Raw genomic sequence first — 13,348 nt, 5'->3', positions numbered from 1 at the left:
TGTGGTCATTATATACCAAAATTTCAGCTTGCGCTTCGCACCCGTATTGTTTGTTTAGCGAGACAGGTACGTATCATGATTACAAAAATTTGCTTGTAACGTATTAGGTCTGAATATCAAATATTTTCAGCTCGCGCTTCGCGCTCGCATAATTTGATCAGTGAGATATCCGTTTAAAGGCACTGTCTTTAAAATGTCTTAGGTCATCATACCTGGCAACTGAGCGCGCTTCGCGCGCTCATTAAGTGACTAGATTTGTTTGCTGGTGCCCTCCCCATGCCGTGACCCATGGTACACCACTGACTCTCTTTTTACACTCCAAGCTACTTTGCCTGGTTATTTGAAGTTGACCAGATCGGATATGGAATACAACCCTCATATGCTAGCGTACAAATATGTATATATCGAATCAAAGCTAAACTGCACATAATCACTCTTGAAAACAGATGTTCAGGGGGCCCATTGCAGAAAGGGTTGCAATCAATTACAACTCTAAAAATCATGCGCAACTTGATTTTCAACAGTTTTCAACCTCAACAGCGCGCATTTGGGACTTACGATTGATTTTTTGGCTTGCGTTTAAACCTTAAACGCAACGGGCCCCAGAAGCGTAAGTCGTGGACTTAGCGCATGCGCGAGAAAAAAAAGTATATAAAACGGGTGTTAGGATCGGTTAGAAGAATACACGTTTTTTAGTTACTGCAGTATCCAACTGAAGAAAGGGTGCGTCTTCGATGTGTAACTGTGAGACTTTGTATCGCTCTATACTTTTAAATAATCTTAATTTGACTTTGTTCGTATTTGTCCAACGACTTTAATCACAATGGAAGATCAAACGTGGGACATCTTCTCAGATGAGCATCTTTATCAGGTAAATCAGATACTTGTCTCATTAATGTCCAATATAAACAACTTTTTTTATTCCGAATTTGGTTTAGTTTAGTTATCAATACAGTTCTCGACCCTAGCCTCTTAATATACAAAAAAGAATATATACATATGTACTGTACATAGAAATTTCTCCAAAGGGCAGATAGCTCTGAGGAACCTTAATTTAAGCTAAGCCTACCATTGTTCTCTTCATTCATTTCTTTTAGAGTGTTTAGAGTAAATTCGTATCATATTCCAGTTTTGTAGTGTTCTCAAAATCACACAAAAGCAGGCCCAAGAAAACACCGAGTGCTTCAAAAACCATTGTAAACTCATTTCCACTCTTCATGCTATATTCTCTAAATTCGCTCTTTTTTTAATACTCCTTTAATATATTTAATTTTTACTACATTTTTGTTTTGAGGTTAAATGATTATCTTGTAAAGAGTAGAGGGAGAATTACAATAATCCTATACTATATACATTCAAGAAAGATAGGTTTCTTTTACTCTTCAAAGTTTAGGCATGGAGAATCATTTGTCGTCACTTACGCTAATTATGTTTTACTTTACCAATTTGCTTATTTTTGTATATGTATATATATATATATATACATTGAATAAATGCATGAATAGATCATTCAGATATCATATGAAAATATTCAGTGAAAGAACAAAAAGCTATGTCAAGCAAAATAAATCAATAAATATCTGTCATCTTGTTTTAGAGCCAAATACTGATTATTGGCTGCCATGGATATTAAACTTCCGGTAATCATGGTATATAATAAAGGGAACAAGAGTTAATAAGAATATACATAAAAGATGCTAATCACGAAACGAGTTTCATCTTATGAATTCCTTAACATTCTTATTCTACATCGGACTTTGAGTCCCTTATTTTAAGTCTCTAAATCACTAATATACCCCCATGCAAGTTGCCCAATGTCACTTTGCCGATACAATCCTCCTGATTTACTTAAATTTTCATAAATTTATTTCTTCTTTTTTTGCAGCTTTGGCAGAAAAAAGCTGAAATCTATTGTCAAGGTGCTGGAAAGTTTGAGGGCAGCACGTTTGAGAGATTGAATAAAGATGTCTTAGTATACCTAAACAGAATAGGGATTGGAGTAAGTTTTGTTTCATTCTTAACATTTTTAATTGTATCAGGAGACTGATTAAAGACAAGGTCATAATTTTCCCTGGAATTTTTCTAATGCTTCTATGGTCGTGTAAATAGTCCGTCTTCTTTACCAGCATGCTTTGTCTCATTTGACATGTATGTAATGGATCCCAGAAGAAAACAAAAATCGAAACTGATGATTTATCTAAGCTTTATCCGAATTTAATCACAGTGTAAGACTTCATTCAATCTGGGAACAATATGTTTACAAACTATCTGCGTTTTAACAGGTTCCTCATATTTCACGTTATTCTTTTACTTTGTAAAACAGTGAATATAATTATTGTCAATATGTTCTTATTTTCTTAAGATGTATGTATTTTGTTATGGAATGTGAAACAATAAATCAAAACAAATCCCTTTCATTTAATGCAATTTATAATAATTACTTGAGTGAAAATAAAATAAAAAACATTCTACATGCGGTATCTGAATTTACAAAGCAAAAGTAGCATTCAAGTTCATCTTCTAGCCCGGTAATAAAACCTCAATAAAGAATTTCATGTTAATATTTTACAGCCTCCATTTATATATTGGTTTCACAAAGCAGAAAATAAGTTGTGTTTCTGTTGACCTTTGGTGACCTTTAGCGCGAAGCAAAATATAGCAATCCTGGAATATGACAGGACGTAAATTCATAAAGTATAAGATACCCCCCCCCCATCCAGTATATTCCCATCCATATAGGCCTACAGAGATACAACAAGAATGCAGTGTTTTCAGAAAAGCACGAATATGACAATGCGATCGCGATAACAGTGGCGTAGCTAGGATTTTTTTTCCCGGGGGGCACTGGGGGATCCTCGCTTTTTCAGGGGGGGCACCGGCCATTTTTCCGGTGTGTGTGTATGTGTCACAAGGGCGGATCCGACTTTCGCCAATAGGGGACGGGCCCCGAAATTATCTTCACCTATATTTTCCCCGATCTGTCACTTCTTAATTTTATTCTTATAAAACAACATAAACATGAAATAATCTCATAAGCCTTATGAAAAGTGCGAGCGCGAAGCGCGAGCGATTTTTTTTTTACTTTTATGTATCTTTTCCTGAAAATTTAATTTTCTGGGCAATGTTATGTGTGATCCTGAACAAGATTCGTATGTAACTAGATGGTTACTGCGAATGTCAATATATTTCAATAATGCGAGCGCGAAGCGCGAGCAAATTTTTTTGACATTCCGACCTAAAAATTGGTCATTCTAATTCTTGTATTAATAAATGGGATAGGTATGTAACTAAACAATTGATGCGAGCGAGAAGCGCGAGAGGAAGAAAATTGATATTTTAGACCTAAAAGCGGTAAAATCATAAATAGGATATCATCAATTGGGTATCATTAATAATGCGATCGTGAAGCATGAGCAGACAATTATTGATATTCTGATGTGAAACTGGATAATTTAAGTACATTTTAAGTAAAGAACATGCAGGGTATCGCGACTATCGCGCATGTTTTAGATTTAGACCTAGAATCAATCTGGGCATTCTGAATACATTTGTTTAATGGAACATTATGGAATACACGTAGACAATATGAACTTGGCAAATCAAACAATATGACCACGCAGCGTGAGCTTAAAATGCTGATATGTAGACCATAAAACGGACATTTTACAGACCACTTAAATTTGTAAATGAAAAGAAAAATGATGAAAGCTCGATGTCCGAGCTAAAATATTTTTTGTACATTGACTTCAAAACTTGCTCCATATCAGCCTATTAAACAAGATATGAATCTCATCGGACAGGCAATTCTGGCGCGAAGCGCAAGCAAAAATTTTATATAGTAACATGAAAGATTTTGTTTTTTAATTGCAAGTCTTCCTCCTCTTATTTTCCTCTTCTTTTTTTCTTCTTTCTTCTTCTTTTCTTCTTTCTCCCTTTTTCTTTCTTTTTTTTTTTGCTCTGCCATTTTTTTCTGGGGGGGCACCTGGGGGGGCACACCAAATCTCAGGGGGCACGTGCCTCCCCCCAGGCCCCCCGTAGCTACGCCACTGCAACAAATATGAGAGACTGTACCGGATTTTGGAAAATGTTACCGTTCATTGAAATAATTACCCAATGCATTTTTATGAATAGAATAAAGATAAATGAAAATCCTCGAGAGATTGAAATATTTTACATAGATGTAAGGATAATTTGTTATGTGTATGAGGTTGGCATTTTTCTTTAAAAAGGAATTAAATAAAGTCATTCATAATAAATCGCTCTTTAGGAAAAATATACGAAGACTGATGTATCCCTCTTTGAATGTGTGGTGAATTAAGAAAGGACGAGTTGACAGATGGGGGAGGGCGTCGTGTGCGAAGGGTACTTGAGTTGCCCCTACTCGATTTTTTGTTGGGGGGCAAGGGGTAGCTGATCTTCGACCTCTTTTTTTCCTTTTTTTTTGTTTAGCAGAAAATCTACCATTGCCCTACTCCCCAGTCTATCCTGGATCCGCCTCTTGAAAGGGCAACTAAAGAATATGTGAATAAAGAGTGTGAGTGTGTGGGAATTAGGGCGTGTGTGTGTGTTGCGGTGCCATGGCCGAAGGGGCCTTAATGTAAACACACGAATGCCTGGGGTTTGATTTCCCGCTACGTTTTTTTTTAGGAGGGCATTATGCACTGCTCTCTTTTACCACACAGGGAAAAAATGGAAATGCTATCAGAAAATGCTTGCTGCATTATTTGTACCTGCATGCGTGTGCACTCGTGTTTTGTTTGGGTTTTTTTAGTGCTTGAGTTTTTACCAAAAATAATATGCATCAATTACGTCTGGGACCTAACTTTAAATAACCATCCGAAAGACGTGCCCCATGCAGCTTTAGGACTAAAGCCTCGAATATCCAACTTCTGCCATAGTTCGTTGGTTTGTTTTTCTTTTCTGCTGTATATCAATAGAAAGCGAATATGTTCACATACAGAAAATAATGAAACAAATAAAATAATAAAGTATATCTTCACAAAGAAAACATAAAAGGATAAATGAACTATATTGGCCTTCATAATGTTGATTTATGTTGAGTACCCCACTAAAATACGTTTTCGAAATTTCGCACGTTATCCTGTGCAAGCATGTTATTTTTATTGCTTCTGTACATAATGCATGATTTGGTGACTTGCCTAATAAAATCATTCCGTTAATCAATACCCAGCATTGTTGCAAAATGGGCTGTCATTGGAGGGCAATATGCTTGAAAACATGACAACCCCAAACTAATTTCGTTGGACATGATATAAAACGAGTTTATAACGCAGAATGGAGATAATCCACATGACAACATGCAAAAGCAATTTATGTAGATGAAAAAGTTGGGAATGGAGATGATGATGATGATGATGATGATGATGAGATGATGTTGATGATGATGATGATGGTGATGATGATGATTATCATTATTTTTTTTAGTATCGAATCCTCTCCTAGGAGTATCAATAATTTACCAAGTTTCTTTGATATCTTGGTTGTTGTCTCGTATAGAACCTTGTCATGACGCTTGGCACCACCCTTTCGAAGAGCTTTGTCTTTATGAGTCTGAAATAACTTGATTGACTGGGAAAAGTGTTTGCATTTTATGTGATGTACATTACGCATTTCCATTATGGGATCAGAGATATATGCACAAGCTACTCCAATTGATTGAAATAGAGGAATTCAAATTACAGGGTTTACAATGTTGCACATTGTAAAGACTTATGTTTCCTCTTCTGCGTGAATATTGTACAGAAAATAGTAAAACGAATCAAAATGGCTCAAGGGCTGCTGTACGGGGGTTGTTGCACTCCCCCACCCCAGACTCCCAAACGAATTCACTTTTTCAAAATGAAATGTGAACATGTTTTTAATATGAGCATTTTCTTCCCTTATAAGTTGAATTTCTTATTATATTAAATTCATTATCATTCGCATATTATATTGCAATTAAAAACAGCTATTACTAAAGTTGGATATTATTATGCATAAATTCAAACAGAATAAAGAATGGCTTCATACCATCTTTATAATGTCAGTCTTACTACTACTATTGCTGTTATTATGGTTGTTGTTGTTGTTTTATTATTATTACCATCATCATCATCATCATTTTTTTAAGGTAAATGTGTGGTTTCATTATCTAATTTTTCATGTTTACTGCTATTCTGTTGAGGAAAAACTCACCAGAGCCTATGGTTGTCCATACACACGCAGCAATCCCAGACAAATCTTAGGTGAGCTTCATCAGCACCCCATCACCCCCGCGCTCCCCAGGGCCGGCCATTTAGCCACGGCAACTCCCAACGTATGACGATTGTCGGACGCGGCGCGTCGGTACTTTCGAAAAGAAAACATTGTCGTTGAGGGCGACATCACATAATTGTCGCAAAAATGGCGTCCATTCCGGTGTACTGTATCTGCAAACAAGTCTACGATGTAACGCGTTTTATGATAGAATGTGACGTTTGTAAGGATTGGTTTCATGGAAGGTAAAATATTGTAATATATGTGATTATGTTAATGTTCAAATATTTAAAATTTGTCGAGAATTCGAGGAATATAAGGTTGATATAATGTGTTAAACTACGCAAACATGATAAGCTGCACGAGGGACTAATGACAATGTTTAGTCGAGAGAGGATACCCGGTTGTGTGTCCGGACGATCAATTTTTTAAAGTCATTTGGAAAAATTTACAAGCACAGTTTCATCAAATTTTAGTACAAAATGTTAGGAAATATTATAGAGAACAAACTAGAAGATGATTACAACTATTGAATTCATATTTTAGTGTAATCCAAAAAAGGCTTCAATAATATTAAAGTGTCCTTGACACCCGACTCCTATCCTCCGGTACTACTACTATCCCTCTATGATAATATGATTAGTGTCACACTAGAAAATTGTCTGGAATGAACACGGCATGAAATTCCTTATCAAAACACGAGGTACACATACAAGGGTCATTTCGTGCGATGTGTTGTGATCGTTCCTATTTCCAGGCCAGGCAGTGCACGCTCAATTCAGAAAGTGAAACATTTCTATTTTTTCATCTTTGTTTTACAACAACTCCTATGTATTTTTACAGTTTTATTTTTACATTTTTTCCCTATAGGCCTACATTTAATTTATCTCCTTTTTTTAATATTTTCATTTTTCAAGTTTTATTAACTTACATAGTTTGTTCTCTCCTTCTGAAGTTCTGTTTTCTTCGTGATTATTCCTTTTGTACATGTATTTCTATAATTAATTGGCTTCTTTCACTCTCTTTTTCTGTGAAATCTTATGTACCGGTACCGTAAGGTCACTAGTATTCAACCCGTTTGGAGAGTTTTTTCAAATATATAGAAACATATAATTTACCTGAATTTCAGACCCGTCTTATTTCTAAGAGCAAATGCTGGTTATTCTTTTTCCGTTATTTTTTTCTTCAACCAGTCGACTGTGTGCGCGGGCGATCGAATTATACGGCGACGGTTTTTTGCACTAGTATTCAACCCGTCTGCACTAGTATTCAACCTAGCGATGAAAGATGGTCCTGTCTCTCAATCTGCCCTTGTCCCATCCGACTATGGACTAGACCATTTGAGATGAGACCAAACAGGGAATTAATCAAAGCCAGAGACTTACATAGATCTAGATCTAATTTACCAATATAAACCCTTTTGAGATTTGCTATCTATCCTCACTAGGTTGAATACTAGTGCAATTCAGTGCAAAAGGCCATCGGCGCATAATTCGATCCTACGCGCATACAGTCGACAGATTGATAAAGAAAATACCGACAACAGATTACCCTGGAAATAACAAAGGTATGAAATTAAGATAGTTTCCATATTTCTAAATATTTTTGGAAATATGTCAAAATCTTTGAATTATGCCGGGTTGAATACTAGTGCCCTTACGGTACCGGTATTTCTATTTTTGAATTCTTCTCTTTTCTTCAATCAATTATGTTGGCCCTATTTCATTTTTTATTTATTTTTTTATCATATTTCCTTTCTTACAATTTTGTAATTCTTTGTTTTATATTTTTCTTACATATTTTCTTCCACAATTCTTATGTGTTTCTACGTGTTAATTTTCTTGCATTTTTTTCTATAAATTCTTAGATATTACTATGTTTAAACTCTTCTTTCATCTTTTCCTTTATCAATTATATATTTCTTTTTTTTTATTTTTTATTTTATCTTCTCTATCGATTCTTATGAATTCAACTTTTTGTTTTATTTTACTTCTATCATATTTTTATGTATTTTCTTGTTTTAATACTTTCATCATCTTTTGATTCTCATGTATTGTATTTTGTTTCTCTTTCCATTTTCTTTTTGATTTCTTATGTATTTCTATGTTTTAATTCTTCTTTTATTCTCTTTTCTTTCAAATCTTATGTATTTCTTTGTTTTTTTATTTTCATTTTTCTTCAGTCAGTTCTGTTTATTCAATGTTTAATCTCTTATATCTTTTGTTTTATTAATTCTTACATATTTCTTTGTTCTGATTTTTCTTCTTTCTTTGTTCTACATATGTATCAATTATTTTGTATTTATAATTCTTTCTTTTTTTCTCCGAGATCTTATATGTATTTCGTTTTCTTCTTCCTCCATTTTCTTTTCTTTAATTTCTCATGTATTTCTTTGTTTCAGCTTTTCTTTCATCTTCCTAATAAATATTTGGCAAGAGTTCCATATGCACCCCCTTTTAAATTGAAAATAAAAACATGGAGAATGTTCAGAATAATATATCTAGCCCTCATATAGAACATGATTGAGAGTGGAAATACATACCAAAATATGGCTTTATTCCGTCAAATTTCGAGCAGGATCGGCAAGAGTTCCATATGCACCCCCTCTAAAATTGAAAATAAAAACATGGATAAGGTTCAGAAATATATCAAGCCCTAATATATAACATATAAATGTATGATGGGAGAGTGGAAATACATTCCAAAATCTGTATCCGATATAAGTTTTCTTGTACGTCAGCCAGTGGGACCAAGCCTTTAAACTTTTTTTTTTGTAAATTTTCTTTTTACCTTTCTTTTCAAACAATGAAATTTGCACCAATGTTTGTTAAATACATTTTTTATGTTTAGATTTAGAACTCTCGACTGTCGAGCTTTAGCCAGGATATTATTTTTAGAATTGGTTGTCAAAATTTTAAAGCAGGGTGCCCCAAAAAATTGGTTTTCATGGGGCACCACATCTGCATCTGGCAGTTATGCAATGCGTATTGATTTTCCATGGAATAAACAGAATTGTCATCTATTAATAGAATATTCTTTTTTCGATATCGGTAAGAAATTTTTATGGAAATATTGATAGAGAATTTTCTTACTGATAATAGAACTAACACAAACGCACATCACATTTTATGTGCACATTTATTGGTTTAAGCCCCGCCCATAGCCATAAATAGTTTTTTAACTATTACCGTCTGAATGCGATGCCTCGGTACTATTCCCAGGTCGTGACATCAGATGTCGGGATTCATGGCATTTTTGCCAATTTTATGACATTGGTTGGAACTATCATTGGTCACATGATGAAGTTTAAACCAATTACATGTTCAGATTATTATTATGACGGATCAATAAAATATATTGTATGATGCTAAAGATTACAAAATTTTTACTAATTTTGTAAACAACGTAGATCTACATTTACTACCTTCAAAATGATTCATTTGAAATTAATTTTTTAAAGAATTTGCAATTTGAACATCTAAATCAAGGTGGATCATAGTTTAAAGTCAACAGAAGTATATATGATTTACTTGATTGACCTTTTCTCATTTAAAAAAAATCATTGACCTTTCTTACCTTCTGAGATCTCTTTAACAATACTATGTGTAAGGGATAATGAATTTATGCTCCATGTTCACATTACCTATGGACTGAATGGTGGGACCACCAAGCAAAAGGAGATTTATCATACTTTTGTTTTTGTTGGTCCCCAAAAATGAAGAAACACGTTGAAAATTAAATAAAACGGCCACATCCATTTGCTTTGCCAATGCTGCTTCCATTTAGTCCTCCAGACCATGACTTGAAGTGAAAGTAAAGTGTCCTGTTTTTATTGTCAAAATTTTACTCGACCTAGAATAGATCTATTCGTTGTAGACCTGGTCTAATTTCAACAGAATTAACACTATATTTATCCATTCATATCAATAACTATACTAATAGCCATCAAGGTTGGGATTTTAATGTGTGTCCTACTGTAAATTATGATCTATGATGATGCAGTTTATAGCTCCAACCTGATGCCCAAACACTGGTCCACAAGCAACAATAGCATGTACAAACTTGATGGCAGAAAAAAAGCATTCTTAATGCATTATACCTCCGCTCTTCAGAAAGTTTATAGAGTCTACCTCTGCATTGGCCATTGCGCAAGATCTATTTACATTTTATTATTTTTGCCAGTTTGAGAATTGATGGGTATTTTCTCTTTTGATCAGAAGTTCAGAGGAAATAAACATGTAGAAAGCATACTTCACCTCATTGACAGATGGTTTTCTTCTTGTTTTGTAGCTGTGTCGAGATTCGAGAAGACCAGTCCGATGATGTGGAAGAGTTTCACTGCCCAACTTGTGCAATAGTCCATGGACCAACTAAATGTGAGTAAATAGAAGAAGCTTGTTTTTTAATATGATGCAACAATCCCTTCAGATATTTTTTGTTTGGGGGATATGGAAAAGACATTATTATTATTGTTTTTAAAACAGAATAGCCACAAGAGGTTGTGGATTTTAGGCTGTAAGATCCATCTCATTGCCACAGGAAGGCAGATTCTGACCACCTAAAATCTCAGACACTCACTGTGCATTCACAGCAAAATGGGCATGCATGTCACCCATGATGTAATCTACAAAACAGTCCAGTCATTTTGTCAAAAAAAATGTTATAAACACTAATTTCTCCATAAAATATAGGGTTTGCTCTAATTGAATGAATAGAGCCCGAAATATATTATTTTTTATTAAGAGGCTCTTTGTAGGATTTCAATGCAATGTACTTTAAAAATGAAAATAGTCAGTGATAGTATTCCAATCATGAACAACATTAGAATGATATATTTTTTAGTAAAAGGTAACATTATATTTATGAATTTTAGCAAGAAACATAATTTGCATTGGATTTGGATATGGAATCATGGTTTTTTTATCAACTTTCGGTCTTTCTTGTGCTTGAAAGTGTTAGATGACTTCAGTACAGCTTGGTCTCAAAATTGGTTTGAATGAAACATGTTATGATGCCTCAGGGGTAATATGTACATTAAAATTTTGTCAATGAAAATAGTATATCTCTAGTTTTATACAGTATATTTGTTAACATTATATTTTCCTTGATTTTCACAGTAAAGAAGAAAAAGAATTGGCATAGACAGGACTACACAGAAGAGTATGATCCAACTAAGGTAATCCTTTTGAGTTCAACCTTTTTTTCAATGCATAATGATTTCTGATTAGATACTAAGAGCCCCACCCCCCCCCCCAAAAAAAAAAGTCGGGTTTCATTCCTAGCAAAGCCAATTTTTCAACCTTGAAATCTTTTCAAAAGGGAGGGACTGGTGTGGGGAACTTTTTTTTTTAATCAACAGTTAGTCTCTCTAGTAAACTTCAAGCCTGTGTATAGCTTTGGTAAAGGGTAAATAATGTGATTGATAATCGAATACCATCTAATATGACAGTCTTACTGAAGCGTAGAGACCGTTAGATATTTTTCCAACTGCACTTCTCTGAGAAAATTTCAAATATTCAAATCTTGGATATATAGCGCCCTCTCTCGGCGATGCTTGTTTTGAATTAAAAAAAATTGGCATTCAAGCACTTATCTTATAAATTTAGTGATTAGATATCCAAAAGTTACAGACAAAGAACATATCTTGAAAGTTTTAGCCCATTCCATGATTTGGAATAGGATTTAATTGAAAGACAAAAACCCGATCAAGTTAAATTTCCATGTAAAATCGCAAAATTTATCCTGTAAAACACATTTTCATTTCATATCCTCCACATCATAACTGTTATAGGGCATATCCATTCATATTAGCTAGCAATGAATTGGAATAGTGATAGGTGCATTTTGGTGGATTTACCAAAATTATACACAAGTAACTTTAAGCAAGTAGAGAAGGAGAGTTAGAGGGTTGACTGATTGATGCACTGATTTGTGCAAAGTGAGGGAGAGCTTAAGTCTGATTGCCTCTTGTGTTTCATTGAACCTGGCTAGCCATCCCCATTTAATTGGGACTAAACCTAATTTACAACTTTGGAATACTGACTAAATGAGTTTGCAGTAAATTGAAGTATATGAGATGATGGCTCGTGTTAGCTATAAAACCATGCTTGAAGATTTTCATACTTCAGAAAAGAATGAGCACCAAAGTCAGTGTAACATGCACAAATATATTTTGGCTAGTTACATAAAATAAAGAGAAACAAGGAGGTATGGAAATAATGAGAAACCATAGGTAGGTTGTATTTAAAGGTGAAGGGACTTTACACCACAAAATATGGTTTTCACATATCCTTTCTATTTCCATCTCTGGCATCTGCTGCTTTTGAAAATTTATGCATCATACTCAAATAACCAATTTGTTAAAATAGCACAGATTCTGACTATTTCATCTGGCAAACTTGTTGAACAGAGTCAACCATTCTGCGTGGAGATGAAATAAATTCTAAGGTCAAGCCAATAGAAACCATTGTTATAATCTCTGAAATCTGAAATGTATCATTAGGAGGGGTCATTATCAGTTTTTATTCGCAAGTGCATTATGCTCTAACAAAGTTCATAGATTCGTCATTTTTAAGCACATTTTCCAATAATTATGTGTTTTATGAATTCATGCCATGTAAGACTTTTTTAGTTATGTTAGTTTTAGATGTTTAATAATCATATTGCATTTATTTTTCCTTTGCCCAGCCTGTGCAGATCGGAACAGCTGTGTTTTTACGGCAGCTGAAAAGCAGAGCCTTTCGACGGGCAGATGAGATTCTTTTGCATCCACGGGGGCATGAGCTGACAGTGGACTTCCTGGACAAGAATGGTTTTCAATTTCCCATCATGATAGACAACAAGGAAGGTCTTGGACTCATTGTGCCCCCTCCGACATTCACTGTCTCAGATGTACAGGAGTATGTAGGTATGAACTGTGTCTATTTCAATTTATCAGCCCCCTGCCCTGTCCCCTAAGGTCACAAAGTCATGGGCCATGTGAGCAAGCAGCATCATCACAGATATTTAAAATTGATAGAGCCAACCATTTAGCACAATTTGTAGGATGAATTATTCAACTTTTTCAGCATTCTATAAAAGTGTCTAATTGCCC

General features: G+C 34.5%; 1 protein-coding gene across 2 annotated transcripts in view; it reads left to right on the top strand.

The window, feature by feature from the left end:
• Positions 1 to 6,366: 6,366 nt before the first annotated feature.
• Positions 6,367 to 13,348, top strand: part of LOC121411312 (histone lysine demethylase PHF8-like) — a 29,062-nt gene continuing 22,080 nt past the window's right edge. For both annotated transcript variants that reach the window (XM_041603972.1, XM_041603971.1), the window contains exons 1-4: positions 6,367 to 6,500; positions 10,546 to 10,631; positions 11,373 to 11,431; positions 12,943 to 13,162. In XM_041603972.1, the coding sequence (XP_041459906.1) occupies positions 6,403 to 6,500; positions 10,546 to 10,631; positions 11,373 to 11,431; positions 12,943 to 13,162 (463 nt within the window). In that variant the 5' untranslated portion in view covers positions 6,367 to 6,402. The remainder of the gene's footprint in view (positions 6,501 to 10,545; positions 10,632 to 11,372; positions 11,432 to 12,942; positions 13,163 to 13,348) is intronic.

Source organism: Lytechinus variegatus, chromosome 3 (genome assembly GCF_018143015.1).
Source record: "Lytechinus variegatus isolate NC3 chromosome 3, Lvar_3.0, whole genome shotgun sequence".
Lineage (NCBI taxonomy): Eukaryota > Metazoa > Echinodermata > Echinoidea > Temnopleuroida > Toxopneustidae > Lytechinus > Lytechinus variegatus.
This window is presented reverse-complemented; position numbering and strand designations above follow the sequence as displayed.